General features: G+C 41.4%; 1 protein-coding gene across 1 annotated transcript in view; it reads right to left on the reverse strand.

Annotated features, from left to right (window-relative positions):
- Positions 1–22,390, reverse strand: part of Pgap1 (post-GPI attachment to proteins inositol deacylase 1) — a 69,924-nt gene that overhangs the window by 17,058 nt on the left and 30,476 nt on the right. The window contains exons 11-20 of the mRNA XM_051153823.1: positions 20,759–20,805; positions 19,688–19,739; positions 15,722–15,799; positions 12,421–12,496; positions 9,285–9,358; positions 9,124–9,175; positions 8,494–8,560; positions 7,997–8,105; positions 6,682–6,720; positions 871–964 (exon numbers count right to left, since the gene is read on the reverse strand). Of these exons, the coding sequence (XP_051009780.1) occupies positions 871–964; positions 6,682–6,720; positions 7,997–8,105; positions 8,494–8,560; positions 9,124–9,175; positions 9,285–9,358; positions 12,421–12,496; positions 15,722–15,799; positions 19,688–19,739; positions 20,759–20,805 (688 nt within the window). The remainder of the gene's footprint in view (positions 1–870; positions 965–6,681; positions 6,721–7,996; positions 8,106–8,493; positions 8,561–9,123; positions 9,176–9,284; positions 9,359–12,420; positions 12,497–15,721; positions 15,800–19,687; positions 19,740–20,758; positions 20,806–22,390) is intronic.

Here is a 22,390-nt window from a genome sequence, read left to right on the forward strand (position 1 = left end):
GAGGAGGAGAGATGGAAGGATGGGAGTGGGAGGAATAAGCCAGGACTGGAAGTGAGACCACAGCGTGTGCACACCGCTGCCCAGTTCATCACCACAAGTGCCCCGGCTGCTGCTACATGAGGGAGGAGTGTGGGCGAGAAGAGACTCTGACGCCCACAGCTGTAACTACCAACGTGTGTCTTAGAAAATAGAGAAGACAGAAGAGCGTGTCCATCATGGGGATGCGATGAACACAATCTGAACTGTGAGAAACGCAGGACAGCAGAGTGCTTTCGTTACAAGGGGCAGTGGTGGGCCTGCGGGAAGCCGTGGCTACTGAACTAAACGATTAAATCTCATGACAAACTGCAGTGTGTGAATCGTACCTGAAAAGCACTGGAGGCTTTAAGATGGATTGACAATGGAGGCCACTGCTAGCCCCGCCTCCAGTCCTTCTGGCTCTCTCCTTCCTACTTCCTTCCTCGTCCTCCCCCTTCCCACTTCCCTTCCTTTCTTCTCTTCCTTATTTTTATGAGTCCTTTTAAAATGTATATAGTAACTTTTGCTCCTTTATATAAGACAAAGGTACTGATAAAACTGAAAAGACAGGAAGCAGACTGGTCACAGGGTCACATGCTATTGTGGAGTTTCCAAGGTGGTGGTTAATTCTAGAAAAGCTCTTATTATGCCTTCTAATCCAGCACAGCCTAAATGCACATGAGCACACGAGCCCAGGGGTGGCCGTTCTTAGAACACACAGGGCCCTAGCTTTGATCCCTGGTACTGGAAAAACAAAACCAGACATCAACAAGGGAAAATGACATGGAACCAACAGTGGCTTTACTGTAAAGTTTAAAGCAACATTAACTTTTAAGGGGTAAGCGTTTTTACCTGTTGAGAAGACAGAGTATAACTGTCCTCCATAAGCAAGAAGGATGCTGGATACAACGTAGGCAGGAAGGGCTCCGCCATGAAATCTAACCACCTAGGAGACAGGCAAAGCAGACGTCAGCTGAGGAATACCCGGCTGAGGAAACACGTGTGATTTCACACAAAATAAACAAGGTTGGTCTTTACAGTTGTCCCGACACAGCCACGACACGTGTTTCTAGCAAAGAACAACAAAACTCTAAGTAAGTAAGTATTACTGATGTACAGCAACATAGGAACGTGTGAGTTGGTTGGGTTTTTGTTTTTGTTTTTTGAGACAAGGTTACTCTGTGTAGCCTTGACTATCCTGGACTCACTTTGTAGACCAGGCTGCCCTCGAACTCACGGCGATCCACCCGCCTCTGCCTCCCAAGTGCTGGGATTAAGGGCATGCACCACCACCACCCGGCTAAAAGTGCGCATTTTTCACCAGAGGCGTAAGCGAGCTCCCGTGCTACAAGCTATTCTCAAAGCATCTGTATTGAGCACACTCTGTTCACTTGTGATACCTGGCATCTTCTGTGCATTATCCTATGCTCTCGTCTCAAAAACAAGCCTCGGAAGTGCGTTTCATCTCTACTTTAATGACAGAAGACCTCAGGCACGGACGGTCCACACCTGGCACGACTACAAGTACAATTAACTTACTTCATCACTATGTGCTAATCAATAAGATGGGGGACAACGCCAATGCTCATCGGTGGCTACAACAATAGAGCCGCTGGGATGCTAACTCTCACTAGTAAGCCATCAGGAGTCCTTCCTTGCAGTGATTACCCTTCACTACAATGGAGTTCCTGTGACACTTGAACTTAAGCTCAGCCTAAGCTCCCGGCCACTGTGTTCCCAAGCTTCAGGATGACACAACCCGCATACGGCCGACTGGTACTGAAGGCGCCGTTAGGTCAGTTGTTCCACTGGCATATGGTGCCTACGCGAAATGACAGGCTTAATTGTGTGGTATTTCTACATATACACATTCAGTGCTTCTCTCAATGTTAGCACTAATTTACCTTGAAGTTTTTCTCCATCCCATGGTGTCTATTTAAAACAGAAGTTGTCTGGCAGATAGATAAAGCATGTGGCAATGGAAGCCTCACACAAAAGTGTGTAAAACTACAAAAAAACAAAACAAAACAAAACAAAAAAAAAAACAAAAACAAAAAAAAAAAAAAAAAAAAAAACCCAAAACAAAAACCAGAATCTTCCTTACTTTCCCAGTGCTTTTCAAAGCAAGCTTACTGAGTGGTTAGTGGTTCAGAAGCACTTTAGATGGATCATCTCGTGCCTCATGTCCCCAAGTCTTTGGCGGGAGTTCTCCCCAGTCCCTACCGAGCAGTCAAAACAGAGTTAGGCTCAGAAACCAAGAAGAGCCTTCTGCAATTAGAAATGTTGATAGAGAAGTGACTTTCAGGTCAAAAGATTAGAAAAGGTTGTAACCTATAGAGCCTACGCTCAACCTACAGCTGCAATGGAAGGAGTGAAAACAATGAATAAAATGGAAAAGGCCATTTGCAGCCAAGTGACCTCAACAATAGTCACTGCTTGCTAACACCGCACTTGGAGAATGGAAGGGAGGCTTGGCGTGCGGCTTCTTAGGAGGCCGAGACAGTAGACTCGCTTGAACCTAACAGTGTACACTACGGCAGTGAAGCGAGGCAGCCGCTGTGTTCGGGGCTGTGTCCCGCTTTACCTCTCGCTGAGCTGTACGTCATATTACACATCATCAGTAGTGCGAGATGGAGAGCAGTTCCTTCACAGGGGTCAGAAGCTCCAGGAAGTGCACCTACACCGTGCTACAGCTGGAAATGGTGACTGGCACCCAGCAAGTGACCGAAAACAGGAGTCGCTATCAACCATGAACATCCTTGACTGTCTCTAGAATCCAGGATGAGGCCCTACAGGGTATTCTGAACATTGGATTTCTTTTAACGACAAAGGGCCATTGTTAGGAGCATGTTGTACCCTGATGTGAACACAGCTGGCCCATAAGGCACTAACTCAGCAATCAAAAATTGGTCTTCAGTCAGCGTTAAACTGTAGACACGCTACACATGGCATACTGTTTGCTTAAAATGTGAAGTATATGTCAACAGTAAAAACCGAAATCCTTAAGACCCAGATTTCAATTTCCCTTAAAATGTAAAGATCAGGAAACCCCGGGTTTCCTTCCTGCAGTGACCACACTTATAATGTGTGCATGCGTGCGTGCGTGCGTGCGTGCGTGCGTGCGTGCGTGCATGCGTGCGTGCATGCGTGCGTGCGTGTGTGCATGCGTGCGTGTAAGTAAACTAGAAAGGGGATATTACGGCATGATGCCATAAAGGAAGAAGGACAGCAGGAGACAGATAAAGAGGAAAGTAGAGAGAATTCTGGGGCAGGGAAGTTTAAGTAGGACTAGGACGGGGTGGTGGAAGACGTGTGGGGGATTAACCAAAATGAAACTTACCTCAAACAGTGATACAGAAACTTATTTTCATGTAAACCCAATTAAGAGAGAGAGAGAGAGAGAGAGAGAGAGAGAGAGAGAGAGAGAGAGAGAGAGAGAGAGAGAGAGAGAGAGAATATGACTGCATGGATAGACAGTGCTGCTCCTAGAAGTAGCGTGTCACTAAACAAAGTGTCCAGTGATGGCTGTGGGAGCTGTTGTTAAGGCATGCCCCAGAGGACCCCTCAAACAAAAGTCTTGTAGCAGTTCCCATAGTTGCCTACCAGAAAGACCGAAAGAATAAGCATTACTGCTGAAGATGCAACACATCCTGCCGGCAAGACTCACGGACAGCAGGCTGGCAGTGAGCAGGGAACCTCTCTCCACTGGCTGCCATCCCAGCACCAGAAGGTGTGATGCCAGTGGCCAGCGGACTTTTCCAGCTGTAAAGTCTGCTAGCTACACACCAGCCCTTCTGACCAGATGTGCCCATCTTAGCAATAGTGACACGATTGTTATGGCGTCAGCCCATAATGATCCTCTGACTGGATTTGAAGCCCACTCTCCAGAAGAAAATTAATTTATGCCTAGTACTGCAAAAGCAGTAAGCTAACCCATGCCTGGGAAGGTGAGAGGCCCAAACGGAGAACTTACCACGGTTGTTTAATGGAACGGACATAGCATCGCACTGTCTTCTAAACCTCTATGTTTATACCAAGAACAGAGCCCGCTCCTGGCTTTAGTCAGAAAAGCCTCTCTTTGCAGTGACTAGTGGTGAAGGCAGAGATTCATGGCTGCTCAAGAGACTAAGAATAAGTGACAGCTGACGTTTGGGCCTCGACAAATCATTTATGCCACCCCTTGTAAGGTTCAGGGACATTACAGAAACGGGAGGAGCAAGGATGTAAGCGCTGGAAGGCAAGGAGAAGGGGGTGAAATGCCGTCCTGCAGGCATGACACAGCAATTGCAATCATGAACGCCTAGCAGCTGTGGCCACTGTACTAGGCCTGTATAAGACTGGCCCTGTCAGTCACGGGTGTGGGAGGGATCATGGGCTCTACCTCTTACTTACTGCTGAACTACTGGCTACTTATAGGTTCTGGGAGAATTGTGTACCCGAGGGTAGCCCCACTGGGTTCCAATGGGTAGCTCCAAACCCACGGTCCAGGAGATGGCGCTAGTTCCACTATGCAGGTCACAGACTAAAACAAACAGAAGTGTGAGAGATTTGTAGTGAGGAGGTGCGTGGGTAGCAAGTGAGGGTAGGGGAGGAGAACAAATTTAATTCATAAAAAAGTTAGAAAAAGAAAGGTATCAAACTCGCACATCCATGTTCACTGCTTACACCCACAACAACAAGGAGACAGAGCAACCTCATCAACGGATAAACAGGTTGTGTGTGTGTGTGTGTGTGTGTGTGCATGTGTGCGTGTGCATGTGTGTGTGTGTATCATATATATGCAATAGAATTGTATTCAACCACAAACATGAGATTATGAAATCTGCAGGAAATGTGCGGACCTAGATATATAGCAAGGTGACACAAACTCAAAAAGATAATGATAATATAAAAACGTACATCCTCATGCATATCCTAGCTTGTGATGCACATATGTATGCCTATAAATTGGTGTAAGCTGAGAAAAACTAAAAAGGAAACCAAAAGAGGGCAAAACACAGGTGCCGAGCAAGAGGCAGAGGGCATAAGGGCACATGTGACGTGAAAATGTGAGGCAGTCATAGAGGTGGAGCACTAGAGAAACCAGGAAGGTTAAACACACAGGGATGCTTCCTTCAAAGAAAGAGATGTCTAACCTGTTTTCTTGCCCAGAAGGCAGGGAGCAAAGCGTTTATTGGCCTGGTGCCTGCTGCACTATCTGTGTGGCCAGGCCACGCCTCCTCCTCCTCCTCCAGAGCCTTGTGTTTCTCTTAGTCACTCTACAGTTCTGTCCTTCCTGGACCACTGTTTGCCCGGAGCCTGCTTCCTCTGTTGACCCAGCCTCACAGAAGTACAAGAGTTTTAGTGTAGCCATCTCTTAAGCTTTTTTGCACACACAGGACTGATCAGTTGTCACCAGGAAAGTACTTTGAAGTTGTGCTCTGCTTGCATAAGGCCTAAAATAAATTCCTGGTGTCAGATTCCAGAAGTTTGAACCAAAACTGTCCGCTGAGCCATGTTGCACCAGACTTCCTTCTTGCCTCGCTCTGCTGGTCACAGTGTGTGCAGTGACCCTTCAAACACCGCAGTGGAAAAGAGATGGGGAAAGAGTTGAGGAGAGGACGAGGGGACCTCAGTGGGGAGAAGAATCTATCATAACACCATGTGAAAATGTCATAATGACATCTAATAATACTATGTGTGCTAATTTAAAGAATAAGCCTAAAATTACAGATACATCAAACGAGTTAGACACATTACACATCTGAGGGCATTCTCCTAGGAACTGCATGCTGAGTGACTGAGGATAAAGGAAGAACGTGTGCTTTTTAATTTTTGTAATTTTGGACTTAATTAACACAGTTCTTTATTTGACATCTTAAAAAGCACAGGCCTTCGATCCTGTGACACTCATACAACCTTACTTTTTAGACAGATTTCCATATCTGAAGATAAGTATTACTTTGTCCTCTTCTGGTATAATTGTCTTTGATTACTGCACACTAAGCTAGCTTGAATCATCTCTGATTTGAAATATGGGCCACGGGAATGTGGATAAGCGGTGTCCACCTTCTCTCTAAGGTACATAAGTGACAAGCCCTGTGCATATTTTAGAAGACTAAGAACAGGAATTATTTTGTATTACAGGAAATAATTTTTAATTGGCTCTTTGATTCCTTATAGATTTTTAAGTATTTATGATGGTATTTTACAACTCAAACTAAAATTTACTTGTTTCTTCATGATTTGTACAAAATATTTACATATTAACTGAATTTTATTATGCTCACAAATTTTACAATAATTAAAATCTAGTCCTCAAAAGGTTGTTCCAAAGGTCAAATGAGACAATGCACCCAAAAACGATTCTAACTCAATTGCAAGAGTTGAAATACAATCACGGCCAAGTACAAAATTATCAATATTAATTTATTTTATGATTCAAGAAAGCAGTATGCTTGAGTCACAAAACACAAAGATCAAAAAAATCAAAGCAGCAATAAAAATTTTGTTGTGTTAGTTTCTATTAATTTTTCTATCTTAAAATTATTATACAATTCTGCAAGTTCTAATAATATTGACTGAGGTTCTACTTTAAAAATCACTATTTACAGAAAAAGAATGCAATCCCTTCCAAGTCATAAGACAGTAACCAACCAACCAACCTGCATTGAGTTCTCTTACCTGTCCAAGTATTTGTGGAAAGGAGGTCTTAATTGTCACCTAGCATAAAATAATTATTAAAAAAGAGAGATTATTTTTCCTAAACTCATTTCACTGTTTTACAAAATTGAGTACTTCTGCATATATTTTAAATATTATGACTTTTTAACAGTTAAATAAGAAATCTTCAAGAATATATTAAACTATAATTTTAATTGTTTAAAATACAGTTTACCATTCTGTAAATTTTCCAGTATACACCCTCCTCAAAAACTGGATGAATGCTATGGTCTGTGGGTGGTAACCCTTTACTAACTAGAATACCTAATTATCTACACTATGTTAGGAAGAGACCCTATTCGTTAAAAGAATGTAAATCTTTATATAATATTTATCAAGAAACACTAAGAAATCTGGGAAAAAGAGTCCTTTCTTAAGCAAGTTATACAGCTGTATACAGCATGCCTGTGTCTTGCTAAACTACAGACTTGTTGAAAATATGTAATAGTGATTTTCAAAAACACGGACATTTGGCGAGCGTGCAGTATTTAAAGCCAAATTGATAACATGATTTTTTTTTTTTTTTTTGAGACGGGCTCTCACTGTATAGCCCTGGCTGGCTCAGAACTCACTATGTAGACCAGGTTAGCCTCAAGCTCACAGAGCTCCATCTGCTTCTGCCTCCCAAGACAAGACAATTCTTATTTTAATATTGGAAATGCAAAGTTGCAAACTGAAAAACACAGTAGACCTGCAAACCCATCACTGTTAGAAACAGACTGTAAAATAGCCATGAATTCCATGAAACACAAATCAATTCCTACGGGTGCACTTGAACGCAGTCACAGGGACAGAGTCAACCCTAAGAGTTTACCCTAAGGAAGTTAGTCTTGCTACAGAATCCAAATACTTGGGGCTCCTAACCGGGACTCAGATATTTACATAAGCCAGGATGTTATCATGTCACCACTGAAAAGAGTACAGATGTTTTAAAAGTGAGATCCTTAAGCTGACCCCGCACTGGTACAAACAAGTCTGCACCATGTCAATTACTGTAGCAAAGCCATGCAACTAATTCAATAAAGCTCTTCAATATTCTTAATTCTGGGCTTTAAAACTTAGAATAACCTGCAGTTTCCATTTCTCTAAGATGCTCACATGCTCAGTCTATCTACAGAAATACTAAGAGGTTGAAGAAGCAAAGTGGAAACTACATAATGTCTTACTTCCTCACACTTACCGGCTTCCACATCAGGATGTTTCTGCAGCTAATAGACCAGAGACAGCTGCTTGTCTATAATTAGACAATACGTGATCCTGCAAATGCATGCCTTACCTCATACTGACAGTCTGACGACGTGTACATTTTTAACAGGGCCACGTGGCTGTCATTTTCCGGCTGAGCAACATGAAGTTTCAGGGAAATTTCTGTGGAAGATGGAACCCTGAAGAGATTATTGAGCCATCAGTCCTCAGATATAAAACGCTGGAGCACAGCTGTGGCTAAGTCAATCCTCAACACAGCATACAGAGATAACGTAGAGGAAGGTAAAGGACAGATGCACCATCATGAGTGGACACTTTCACTCACCTCCCAGTTAGGTGGCTGCCCCCTCTAGCACTTGGGGAATATGGCGATAAAGGAAAGGTGTTCATTTTTCAAGCAGGACTTAAGTCCTACAACTACCTTTATTTTAAATAATGGGCATGATACTGAAGGGTGCATACGTTTTACTAAAACGAACTTTAATCATGCATATGACTTAAGTAAACTAAGCACAGGTTTCTCCTTTAAAACACCAAGGTTTGATGTAAATTCTTCCATATACTTACTGTGCAATGGTTAGTGAGTCTTCATAAGACCAGGGGATGTGAAGTTTATAGATACTAGTTATTTCTTCTGTTAAGACAGAAAGGAGAGAAGCATCCCTCTGCATGTTACCTTAACTCGTACACAAGCTCTAAGACTACTACATGTAAACTGCCCAGTTTACAAAACCATCAGCGTGGCGCATAAAAGGTTATTGCACACTAGGCCCACAAAAGATATGAAGCTATATGAGTCGTACTGAGACTAAAACAAACTAAACATCTAAAACATGTGCTCCTACAATAAGATGCTCGGCCTTTTAACTTACGACTACTATTGTTTGTGCATGATGCTCATGTGGAGGTCAGAGAGCCGTAACGGAATCATTCACGTCTTCCAACTGTTACATGGGCTCTGGGAATTGAAACCATCCTACCCACCCCAAAATATATCACACTTTTTAAACATACAACTATGGCTTGCTATTAAGAAAGAGTCTATGTTAAATCCCTTGAAAATAGAAATATTTTTCCAGGATTGTATATTTAATTTTACTCCATATAAAAATGTATGGAAGAAAAGACATAAAATAAACATTGTAGGAATTCAAAGCAAACATGCTGGCTCTTCAGACAATAGTGCTATGTACTTACCTTTGCTCCCTGTGCACTTGCTGGCCACATTGACTTTAAAAGCCTGGTATATCTGATAGAGTTTGACAAAGACAGAAAAAGCAAAGACAAACCTAAGTTTATTTGTGTAATGAACCAGCAAATGAAGTTGAGCATCTTCCCGTTCGGCCCATGAGAATTACCTGTCCAAAGTTCAGAAGCTCTATATTGTAGTACAGGCCGCTCGTATTTAGTATCACCTTCCTTGAGGACAGCCCTGTTGAATGAAAAGCACTGCGATTATTTATAATACCAGAGAACTTTCAAAAAAATGTGCTTGCCTGCTTAAATAACATTCAAAAAAATACCGAAAGAGAAAAAAAAAAAAAAAAAAAAAAAAGGTTTGAGGCCGAGAGAAAAGTCTCAACAACTTGATGTGGTGGTGGCGTGCGAGCAGGGGGCGACAAGCTTCAGGCCAGCCAGGGCTGCACGCTGACTCCGATGCACGTAGACGGGTGTGGCATATGAAAGCAAACAGGAACCAAGCTAAGAGCCCCGAAAGTTAAAGCTGGAACAACCTAAGCAAGGGCATATAACACCACAACGCTAGCGCCATGAATAAAATGTCCATGCTAAGCAAGCACCCCACTGTTGAGCCCTGCCCCCCAAAATACACCCATTAGTCCATCCTGTATTGAAAAACAAGTGAGTAAAGGAGAGAGATGGGGCAAACTCTATCTCAGGCAGGATTTCAACAAGCTGAGACTGCAGCAGTAATTACTTGCTAAGGAACAGCTGGCCCACTGTATGCTAAAGTTTAATAAGCTGCACATTTTTCCAATTGTTTCTTCCAAGATATTAATGGTAAAGGAAGAGCAGTAATTAACATGGTGGAGACATCTGCCAGATACCACTTTAATTAACCAAAGGTCAAAGTTCACAGCAGCAGCAATTAGATTTACTAGCACCACACGTTCTGCCACACGAGGGAGACACATGATTCCTGTGGTATTCTTGGCAAAAAATACGTAAGCTCAGTGCGAAAATGTGGCCGTATTAAGCGAACGCAAACTAAGGGGCGTTCCGCAAGTAACTGAGTACCCTTGAAATGTTTCAAAGTGATAAAGGCCACCGAGAGACCGAGGAATTGACAAATGTTACAGGAGACACGATATAGCTAAACCCGACGCAGGCACCTGGAGGAGGCTCAGAGACAGAACTGGCAACAAACCAAGCCTGCTCAGCTTATCAATGATTGTCCCAATACTAATTTAGATTATAAACTGCATTGTGGAGCTGGAAGGATGGCTCAGTGTTGAAGAACACGCACAGTTCTTGCAGAGGGCCCGAGTTTGGTTCCAGCACCCACATCAGGTAGTTTCACCTCCAGTGGGATCCAACACCTGCGGCCTCACAGGCACCTACATTCGTGTGCCCAACACAGATACACACGCATAGAAGTAATTAAAAAAAAAAAGATTGTGTTAGACAAACATGGTAAAGCAGGCTCTGCAGTCCCAGCCCTCGGGAGGCTTAGGTAGGAGAGCGACACATAGTAAGGCCAGCCTGCCTGGGCCACATAGCAAGCCATCATTAGAAAACAAACAAAAATGTTAGGTTTATGTAAGAGGTTAACATCAGGGGAAGACTGGAAAGGCTATAAAGGAAGTCTGTGCTCTTTCATAACATGTCTATAGGTCTAAAATTCTTTCAAAATAAAGCTTATAAGAACATTTAATTGGGGATTGGGAAGATGGCTCAGTGGTTAAGAGTACTGGTAGCTCTTCCAGAAGACCCAAGTCCAGTCAATTCCTAGCACCCACACAATGGCCCACATCCATCTGTAAATGCAGTTCCAGGGGATCTGATGCTCTCTTTTGGCCTTCCCAGATACTGTACACACATGGTATTCATACATACATACAGATATATGCAGGCAAAACAGCCATACACATAATAAAACCCTAATGACACATAGTCATGAAACTTTCATAAGACAGACACCAATCTTGATATGCTGTGTGCTCATGACAGGACCAAGGTATGATTTCCTATTGGTGAGCAGAAAATCACCATGACAGTGTTGAAGGCACAAGCACAGGATCAGAAAGAGAAACAAAGAGGCTTGTTTAGGTAATAAAAATAAATAAATAAATAAATCAAAGTTTGTCCTGTGATAAGAACTATAAAATGGGCCAGTATTAGTATAAATTTCACATAAGGAAATACTCTACATATATAGAAGCTCTTGGTTACTGCAAGTTAATATAACTATGGAAAAATACAGAGGTGGTTGGGAATAAGAATGGTCCCCATAGACTCATGTGCTTCAATCCTTTGTCCCTAGTGGAAAGAACAGTTTGGGAAGGATTAGGAGGTGTGGCCTCGTTGGAGGAGGTGTGGCCTCATTGGAGGAGGTGTGGCTGTTAGTACCTGTATCAGCTCAGGAACCCCAAGACCAAATTCTCAGCACAATGGAGATAAATTTTCTCCAGGGGGACAGAGGACAGGAAGTAAATGACAAAGACAGGAGGTAGAAGATGAAGGAGAAGGGAAGGGAACAAAGGAGAAAGGGAGGAGTGATATTTGTCCTCAAGGACAAATGGCCACTTCTGGGTAGAAAGGAGACAGACAGGGCACATAGGAACATGGCATTTTGTAACGGTACAAGGGGAAACCTTGTTTTAGGATGAGGTGTTTAATTTTAATTGGGCATGTTAATTAGGTGAGCCAAAGGTGGCTTTTCATTGCTGGACTTCAGTATGTGATAACTGGGTCTTGGTGGCCAGCCTCAGGAAGAGGAAGTGGCCAAATAAAGGAACAGACCTTGGGACCTAGCTTTAGGAATATAATCTGTTTTTAGCAATGCAGAGAGGAATGGGAGGGAAGAATGAGGCCTGCCAGGGCCACGTTGGCCATGTTGGCCATGCTTGAGCTGGCTGGAGTCCCTTGGGGCTGTGGCCTTGTCAGGTAGGTGTGGTCTGAGGATTCCAAATCCTGCTGTGGTCTCCAGTCTCACTTTGCCTCCTACTCTGGGATCAAGATGTGACTCGCAGCTGTTGCAGCCTCCATGCCTTTGCTCTGCCATATTCTACATAGCTCTAGCTATATTCTCTCTTTTATAAGTTGCCTTGGTCACGGTGTCTCATCACAGCAAGAGAAGAGAAACTAAGACACAAGCCCTTCTACCGTTCAGTCCTCAGAAGCTGACCCAAACCACTAAACACATGGCTTCCTAAGAATTCTACTCTAAACAGCTAATATTTAAAACTCTACGACTGGCAACGGAAATTGGTGCTGCAAAAAGCTGTGCCTCCGCTTCAGAAACAAAATACTTACCAAATGAAAAGAGATGAGTTACAGGAAGCTGTATGGATCTCGTTTCTTTCTTAAAGAATTCACAGTCTACAACAAACTGAGATAGAAGACATTGATTTGTTAGAAAACGTAGAATTCAACTCAAAATTCTTGGCGCTTGTGTGGAAAATAAACGCCAGCTTTGGCGAAAGCCCTACTGATTCTTTTATAACTCTGGCAAGAACTCTTCGAGCACAGGCTATGCCAAGAAGACTAGATAGGCAGTTTCTTATTCAAATACATTAAATTATCTGAAGGTCATTTTTATAACAATCCATTGCAAAGTTTAACTGTAACATGAGGTGTTGTTTAGATGCAGGGTATTAAAGGGGGGATCAAAGCACTGCGATGCAGAGGTAATTTAAGATGAAGGACGTAGCACATCTCTGGGTACTTTCTTAGTCAAAGCAAAAACATAACTTTTGTTACTTATGCTTTTTTTTTTTTTAATTAAATACTATATTTTTCTTTTTTAGGTATCTATAGTTTACTCAGGCTATAAAAGGCATTTGTAGCCACTCATCTATAGCTAACGCTGTTTTCCTGAGATTACTGTAGGCCAGCCAGTTAGTTATACAGAAAATGGAAAAATGAGTTCTCACCCCTGAACAAGTGTGCTTTTCACAAAAGGAAGCCTAGAATGTGGCATGCCACTACAATGTTTATGTTGACAACATTTCCTTTTTAGTAAGATTTCTAGACATGTGTGGGAAACTGTTTTTTCACCTGTCTGCAAAAGGAGCAGGATCTGGAAAGGCAACACAGATTTAAACAACCACAAACACCATCAAATTATTTTGTCCCGTAGGAGGAGATGAAAACATGAATACAATCCTCACAATAGATAAAAGGCAGTTTGTTGTCTCAAGAGGATGGAAGCCATCGGCGTCCACCTCAGGCTTCCATGAGAGCTCCTCCTTGGGTACCTCAGCTGTGTTATCCCTTTGCCCACAGATAGACTCTCAAGTATTTATGAATTTGAAAACCAGGTGAGGGAGACTGCTGTTAGCCTTGCGTGCACGTGCACACAGGAAGAACCATCACTGTGCTAACTGCTTTGCTTCCTTTCCTTCTCACAAGGCAAAGCAGAAATGCTCCCATTACAGAAAAGAGCTACTCAAAGACGAGAAATCATTTACTGAACAGCATTATGCATATTCTTACAAAGCACTTTTTGGGTGAATCATGAGATAGTGAAGCAGTTTTTAAAAGGTAATTTCAATCATTTTGTGCAAAGGTATTTAAAATACTAAATTTTTTTATTTTTATAATTTTGAAATTTGCCTCTGCTGTTAGCTTTGCATAATAAAATAAATCTTTAACTGAGAAAGACAGAGCCCAAAGGTCTCTCTCTAAAATATCCAAAGCCAGTCAGTTTCTGTGCTTGTAGTTTGTTTTTGTTCATAGAAAAGTGCAAGCTCTCCGTTGCCTCCCCCTTCTGGACACAGCTTTCTGAGGATGGGCTAGGCACAGATGTGCAGAAATCAGAGATCTGTTATCATACTAGTGGGAGCTAGTGGGCAACAGCATAGACAGCAGTGTTATTTTCTGAAGGGGATTAGGATGTACTGCGGATTTATCAGTCTGCTACAATTACCTATTTGCAGAAAAGGCTTGCTGATGTCTTGTGATTTCCGGTGTAACCAGAAAAGGCCTTTTCAAGTTTTGGAAAGTTGTTAGACTTGTTTAAAACAGACTTACCTGACAGAAAAACCCTTAAAGAGAATGTTTACTCCATCCTTAGTTTGAGGAGGACCCCAGAGACATAGGGGAGGAGAGAAGGGGAGAAACGGGAGGGAGGGAAAAATGGGAGGAAACAGGGGAAGGACTAACAATCGAGATGTAATATGAATAAATTAATAAAAAAAAAAGAGAGAATGTTTACTATTGAAGATGCTGAACTACCTCTTACTTGTGCTAAGCAAAGCAAAACAATGAATCCATTAAAGGTACGTGTGAGACTCTAGGTAACTCACAGCAACACTCCCTTCCCTTTTCCCTAATTTCTTCTAAATTTTCCTAATTATTTTGGTCACAAATCTCATCAACTTCCTCACTCAAAAAACTCTGATTTTCATTTCTTTTTTTTTTATTTAATGTGGTATTCATTGAATATTGGAGATACAAAAAAAAAAAAAAAAAAAAAAAAGGAATCTGGTTGTTAATCTCAGAGTACATAGTATGCTGATAACAATAAAGAAATTAGCAAATATTTAAAATGCAATAGGAATATTCCTCAAAGAGTAATCAGAAGTGTCATGTGATTAAGTACAAATTTGCCAGGAGTGTGGGAAGGGAGGTAAAGCAATACTTGCTTCCCTGTCACTCTCTCAACTTCCTAAGCCTTTTATTCCTACTCCTACCTTGGTCTGGGGGTAGGGGGAGGGGGAGCCCCTCAACCCCCCTGCAGTGCTGCTTACCCCTGCATTACAGGCCCATCCTCTACCACAAAAAGCCATGCCAGCACTCCTTTCCGTGGAAAAGCTTACAGCTTTCTGCCTTAAAGCTTAAAGCTTATTGGCTCCTGTTCACCACTTCGGTCAAGGATCCCATAGCCCTGCCTTCAACCTGTTATTACTCTATAGCTGCTGGCCACCCTTTCACAATGATTTACTTATTCACTGTTTCCCACACCATGCTTTCTCATTCACTGGTTTTTGTTTTGTTTTGATTTGCGTGAAAGCACTATCAATTACAATTCTTGTAGCCATGTTACTACTGGGTTTCTGATATATATATGTATGTATGTATAAAAAAGGGACTGAAATTTGAATTTTTATTTTATTTTAATTAATTTAAAATTTAAATAGCCAAACATGGTAGTAATTTGGAGCTTGACAGAACTAATCTAGAATATTCTGCTTTCCCTTAAATATTCCTGAATCCCTTCTTCCGTCAGTGATATTCTTGGCATTTGCACTTTTCATGTACGTTCTATATTCTGACTTTATTTTATGTATTTCTTATCATTCTTCTTTTTCTCCTTACATAGCAGGATGACAAATGATACAGTCCTTTCTGTGCTTCCTATTAATTCCTGATGTCTTGTACATAAAATGAGACCCAGCAAGCAACAGATTTGGAAAGACTGGCAAAGTGGAGCCAGTTCTCACCAAGAACAAAAGGATCTGCATTTATTCTGCTTAGTTCAAGGACTTACTACGGTGGATCACCACACTGGCCATCGTTTTAGATAAGCCAGTACCTACACGGACATCATTAAAATAAAGTTTCACATGAGCATCTCTAAGCATGCCAATACAAACCTTAAACCATCTGTTACCTTACTTCCATGGACAGACGGCACATAGACAACAATGTGGGACAAGGATGGGTAGTCCTGCAGCCTTAACGTCAGAGACTGAAAATAAAGGTGGAGATACAAAGCCGCTTTTATTTTTGATGCATGTCAAAGAAAAAAAATCACAAAAATGTATTTATTGATGGGCTAATTTAAAAAAAAAATCATCTCTTAAAGCACTTACTGTATACGCATGAGGCCCTGAATTTAACTTTCAGCATATCCCCACACCTCCATAAAAACATACACAAATCAAATTTATATCCACATTTACATTTCCAGGTCAATAATCCTACAGAAAGATAGACTTACAGTAACTTCTGCTAAATATAAACAATCTAAAATATTTCTTGAATCATCTCTTCAGATAAAACATTAAAATTAAGGTTTTATATAATTGGTTCCAAGTGTTGGATGTTTCTTTTTGTACTTCGGCTATCTATTACAGAGAGCATTTTAGTATTATTTCTACATTCATGGTAGTAAATTTCTAAGAATATTCAAACATTTCTAAATGTGGGAGGAAAGTCACAACCTAAGCTCAGAGAATTCTGACTTAGCTGACGTAGCAAGAGGTCACTGGGTACATGAACACCATGCAACAAGACATTTAGTACATGACGAAGAAACTACCCGATCACACAGTTTACCAAGTGAACAACTGCGAGTTCCACTAAATTAAAACCATATTTTTGTAGCTGATATGTGATGACTGGGCAGGTAGGAGACTTAGCCTTTTTAATAACTGCCGAGATTTCGGTTTCAAGCCAGCTTTATGTCTGGAAGTCGACGCAGAATAGGAATGAGTGTGTGAGCATTAAGAAGTTCCTCCCGGCACCTGCTTTCTTCACTTTCTCAGAAACCAATGTGGTCAAGGAGGAAGAGGTGCAGAAGCTAACGCCCTGAGGAGGCGGTCCTCTACCAGCCTGACCAGAGACCAACCAGGCAGCAAATTCCCACGTCCTAACGGAAACTGAAGAGTGTAAAAGCGGCCACATAAATTACAGCTGTAGGCAGCTAGACCCCACCACAGGGCAGCGAGCATGAATATAGCCCAATTAGGGAGACCGATTGTTCTGTGCTGCAGCCCGCACCAACAGCTACTAAACATGTGTTCTCAATATCAACACTTAGCATTTATTGTGCTTTCCTGGAGTGTTCCACCTGTTTATTAAAATACAGTCGGCAGAGACACCTCAGGGTGATGATTTTTCACAGCATTACCCTTGTTCAGAATGGCATTAATATTCATTGAAAAACTACAAAATGTTTTCTCTTAATCATTTCATTGCATTTATCTGTATGCCCATGGTGTGGAGAAGGGGTTACTTTGAAGTTGCCGCCCGATTTGAATGCATTACATCATTCTAATTCAGGAAATGAAAGTTGCATTTGATAGCGATCCCTCAGACCACAACCCTGGTCACATGGGGGCAGGGGAGAGGCTAAGCAAACAGAGTGCCAGCCTGAGGCCTTTCAGGGCATTTTTATTCAGGAAAAAAAAATCTTAGAGGTGGCCTTAGTCTGTTTAAATATGTAAGAGCTTTGTTAAGTATCAGGCAACATTAACATTGGGTTGTTTTTTGTTTGTTTGTTTGTTTTTGTTTTTGGTTTTTTTGTTTTTGTTTTTGTTTTTTTTCCTTTAAACAAGTACTGTATACTTTCCTTGATGGTTACCTAAGATAGTTTGTTATTTATCATTAACTTTTGGAAAACAGGGTTTCCATAAGTATCCCAGGCTGGCCTTGAATTTACCGTGTGACACATATACATGAGCCACCATACTTTGTTTTATATCTTCATTTGTATGGTTTAAAAGAAAACTGCGCTGCTTTTTAAAATCACTAATACGTGATATAGAAAACTTTAAGTATAATGGGGAAGTTCGTTTGCGTTTAATATTATCTTACTAGACTTAAGACTGCGGAGTACAGTAAGCCTCCCTTCCAGAAGTCACTGTGAAAAAGGAGACAGTGGAAACAGCTTCTTTGCCTATGATTAAGACATTTGATTACTAAATTAAGAACAAGCAGGACCTACAGTGTGTTAAACACATTTTCACTCTTTGTAGATTTATAAAAGAATAATATTTACTTATGAAATCTATTTATTTTTTGAGAAAAGGTCTCATGATACAGAGACAAGTCCGCATTGTACAGCGTCACTGGCCTCAACTGCTCTGCTGTCCGCCTTGCCTCTCTCTGCTTCCTGAGCCCTGGCTAAGAAACATATTTAAAATACACGGCAGAGCATGTTTTATAAGGTCTTTAGTCATTTATTTCTTCCAAAATTATAAAACGGAAAGACTTTCCAAGTTGGAAATGTAAGGAAATCCTCATTGTATCCCAAGAGAATGAGACACAAGCCTACAATTAGCATCCGGCCTAACACTTCTGTCCGGTTTGCTTTTGCCTGGAAGATTAGGAAAGACCCAAGGATAGATTTTTTTTTTTTTTTTAATGATACTGAGTAAAATCGCTTCTTTATATATTTATTTTACAAATACAAATAATATTCGTTTCCAAATGAATATACACGAAGTAAGAGCAAAGAAAGAAAAAAACCACCACCACCACAACAACAAAAAACAAAACCAAAGTTGTAGAAGCAACTAGTCTTTCTGACGTCATTATTCTTCTCTGAAAGTTGCTCTCTGCTGGTGCAACTAAGAGAGTGCATTGTTTATGCAAATTAACATCCCAGCTACTCAGGACACTGAGGCAGGAGGATGACATGTTCAATGCCCACTTGAGCTATATAGGGAATCCAAAGGCAGCATGTGCACTTAGTGAGGCCACCCCGCTCTCAAAAGTAAAAAGTTAAAGGCTGAGGCTGTGACTCAGTGATAAAGAGGACATGAATTTAATCCACAGTACTGCTGCCTTGATAAAGAAATTAGTGTCAGTGAGAGACAAAAAAATAACTCAGTTGGTATCATCGGGAGAGGACTGGGCCTAGCCAGAAATCTTCCGTTTCAAATCTGAGTTCAGTAGAAAAATATATTTTATTTTTATGGTACTGATTTACTTGAAGACTGAAACCACCAAGCCCAGAAGAAACTGTAAATTATAATAAACACAATTTAGAAATTAGAACAAGGCCAGGTAGTGGTGGCACACACCTTTAATCCCAGCACTTGGGAGACAGAGGCAGGTGGATTGCTATGACTTCGAGGCCAGCCTGGTCTACAAAAAGAGTCTAGGACAGCCAAGGCTACACAGAAAAACCCTGTCTCGAAAAACAAAACAGAAAAGGAAGTTACAACAAATATTAGCATCAATTTATAGACATATTTTATGTTTTCCACAGTAGATTTTGAGAATATACAAATTAATCTTTTTAAAAGAGACTTGCAGGCAGGCATGGTGGCACATGCATGCCTTTCGTCCCAGCAGAGGCAGGTGGATCTCTGTGAGTTCATGGCCAGCCTGGTCTACAAAGCGAGTCCAGGACAGTCAGTGCTATACAAAGAAACCCTGTCTCAAAAAATCAAAACCAAGCCAAACCATACCAAACCAAAATAAAAAGGCTCACTAACTTAGACTCGCTAAGTGGCAGGAGTGACTTAAGGAAGTCAGTAGCAACTAGGAGATAAGTGTGCTGTGATTTACCATCCTGCAGAACTAGCCACAAGAGTTACCCAACTGCTTAACCACAATGTGATGTAATCGAGAAAATTACTCAGCGTCTCTTTGACACACTCACCTCCCTACTGCAAGGTCCTCCCTCCCGAAATGAATTCTCAATAGCATACACTAACTGGTTTACAGTCTAAGACAAGCCAGTTAGGCATATTCTCAATAAACAAAGTGCGGCCAATCGTTTGCTGTTCTGCAAATATATTTCTAAAGAAGATATTTCTAACACTATTTAAAGAGCACATTTTAATACGTCTATCCGCATGCTTTTTTTTTTACCTAAATATAAAATTCTAAAGCTACTGTTTACCTTAATTGTTGGCAACAGTTCAGCTTTCCACGATAAATCAACCCCTTGTCGGCTTTGAAATAAATATGAAGATATAATTAGAGGACACATGTTCACGCATTACACTTTCCAAATAAACTTCAGACTAAAAGAGCAACAGCTGTGGCCCTGTGGATGACAGCCTGCACAGTTACAGTGAGCACGTAGTCTAATGTGTATGTCCACAGAGTTCCCTTAGTGAAAAAAAATGTTGGTTTTTCCTAACAACCAATTAGATGTGTGAAAAATTACCAGTATATAATCTCCTTTTCTTTTTATTTAAGAAACAATGCCAGGGCCAGTGAGGTGAGTCAGTGGGAAAAAGCACTTGCAGCACAATATGGACCAACTGAATCCAGAGTAAAAGAGGAGAGCCAACTCCCACCAGCTGCCCTTTGAAATTCACACATATGCCACAGCATGTGTACTCATGCAAGTGCAAGCATACAGATGCATGCATGTATACACGCATGCATGCACTCAGACTACATGGACACACAGGCATGTACACACAGAGCTTACATGCACACACATACACAGAGCATGCAGTCACACACATGCATATGGACACACAATGCACACAGAACATATGCACACACATGCACACACCCGTACACACAGAGCACGCACAGAGCACACATGAATGCACACACATGCACAATATATGCACATATACAATAATTAAATTAAATTAAAATTTAAAATATGAAAATTATAATTTGACACAGCAGCAAAACAAACATATGAGTATATAAAGCTCGTCTGGCCATTTACTGTGGTTCATGTCTATAATCTCAGTGCTGGGGAGGCTGATGTGGAATAATAACAGTGAGGTCCGGGCCAGCCTGGGCTACACAAAAGTTCCAGGACAGCCTGGGCTACAGACTGGGACCTTATCTCAAAAAGAAAAACAGAGAAAAAGTATTATATGTGTATGTGCATATATACATGGGTGTGTGTATACATATATATATGCATATAGCTATTCTGAAATTTTAATCTCTGATTATTGTTTGTGTCAAGAAAAATGAACAATTGGTTCAAAAGACTTACCACATTGAAGTACTGTTTATGCAGCCAAAAATCCAACTATTTGTATCCTGTTGGTTAATAACAGAAAACTGATATAAAGCAAACGTTTCTAATACTTTTCCTGTCGCATATGACAACATCCATAGAAATAACTAACATATTGGAACATCGATGGCTAGGATCAAGGAAAATAAAGCAGTAGTTTGTGATGAAGAAACATCCAACGTTTTCTTAAAGGCACACAGGTCAAGGACAGGCCAGGAGCAGAGTGCTAACTTGAACGGACTGAATGAGTAATTGACCCACAGCAGCAGCGGGAGACTGACCACAGGGCATCTGTACAGCCCATCATCGAAGTCTTTCTGACTGCTGCCCTAGACTTTCAGTTTTATAACGTTCACACTTCAGTGACATATAGTAACCTACACTCTAACAAAAGTAAGCGTGAACTAGAGATAGACTGTTCTAGAAACAAGTACTCATAGCCAGAAAGTTAAAAATGATTAAAAACCAATGCCTTCGGTCGAAAAAAGTTAGCCTATACACAGCTTTCTACTCTATCGTTTGCGCTCTCACTGGCTGCCAGGACACGACTCCTGCACCACCAGCAATGTGTTCACTGCGAAAGCCAACTGCAAGTGCTGGAGACTGAAGGTGCCTACTTCACAGGCATAGAACTCGATGCTGCAAAGAGAACTGATTTCATTTTTTTTTTTTTTTTCCCAAACAAAGCATCCTACATTTAGCTTTGGTTATTTAAAGAGCACCAGCACCTGAGATTTTTTTTTTTTTTACTCCAAGTTCTATGGAAGCAAAACTGATATGAAGATCTGATGGTACTGAAATCCCACCAGAGTTTAGGGTGACGTGAAGTGCTGTCAAGACAACCATATGAGTTGCCTTAGAGTCACACATAAAACGATGAAGAAATCAGTCCTTCCATCCAACCAGTGTTTACAAAGTCTATTCAAAAACCAAAAGAAGCCAGGTGCGGTGGCACACGCCTTTAATCCCAGAACTCAGGAGGCAGAGGCAGGCGGATCGCTGTGAGTTCGAAGCCAGCCTGGTCTACAAAGCAAGTCCAGGACAGCCAAAGCTACACAGAGAAGCCCCTGTCTGGGGGCAGAGTGTGGGGGTGGGGGGAACCCTACAAAACAACATTTTAAATTCACATATTATGGTAACTAATACTCACTGTCTTAGTTACTGCTCTGCTGCTGTGTGACAAAACACCATGGCCAAGGCAACTTACAGAAGGAAGCATTTAACAAGAGGCTCATGGGTCCATGCCCATCACAGAAAGGATCACGGCAACAGGCAAGCAGGCATGGTGCTGGAGCTCAAGCCACAGGCCCAGGCAGAGAGGGCGAACTGGATTGGTGTGGACTTCAGAAACTTCAAAGTCCACCCCATGACAAGTCTCCTCCAACAAGGCCACACCTCCTCATCCTCCCCCAAAGAGTTCTACCAACTTGGGGCTATAGGAGCCATTCTAATTTAAACCAGCGCACCCACAGACATTAAGTACAGAAAACAACCCCTGATCACTCAAATGCAACAGTCTGCACTTGACAAGTATTTTTTTCTCAATATAATTTTGACCTCCTGCTATGGTTTGAATAGGAACCATTCCCCATGGTCTTATGTTTTAGA

Source organism: Acomys russatus, chromosome 12 (genome assembly GCF_903995435.1).
Source record: "Acomys russatus chromosome 12, mAcoRus1.1, whole genome shotgun sequence".
In the NCBI taxonomy this organism is placed as follows: domain Eukaryota; kingdom Metazoa; phylum Chordata; class Mammalia; order Rodentia; family Muridae; genus Acomys; species Acomys russatus.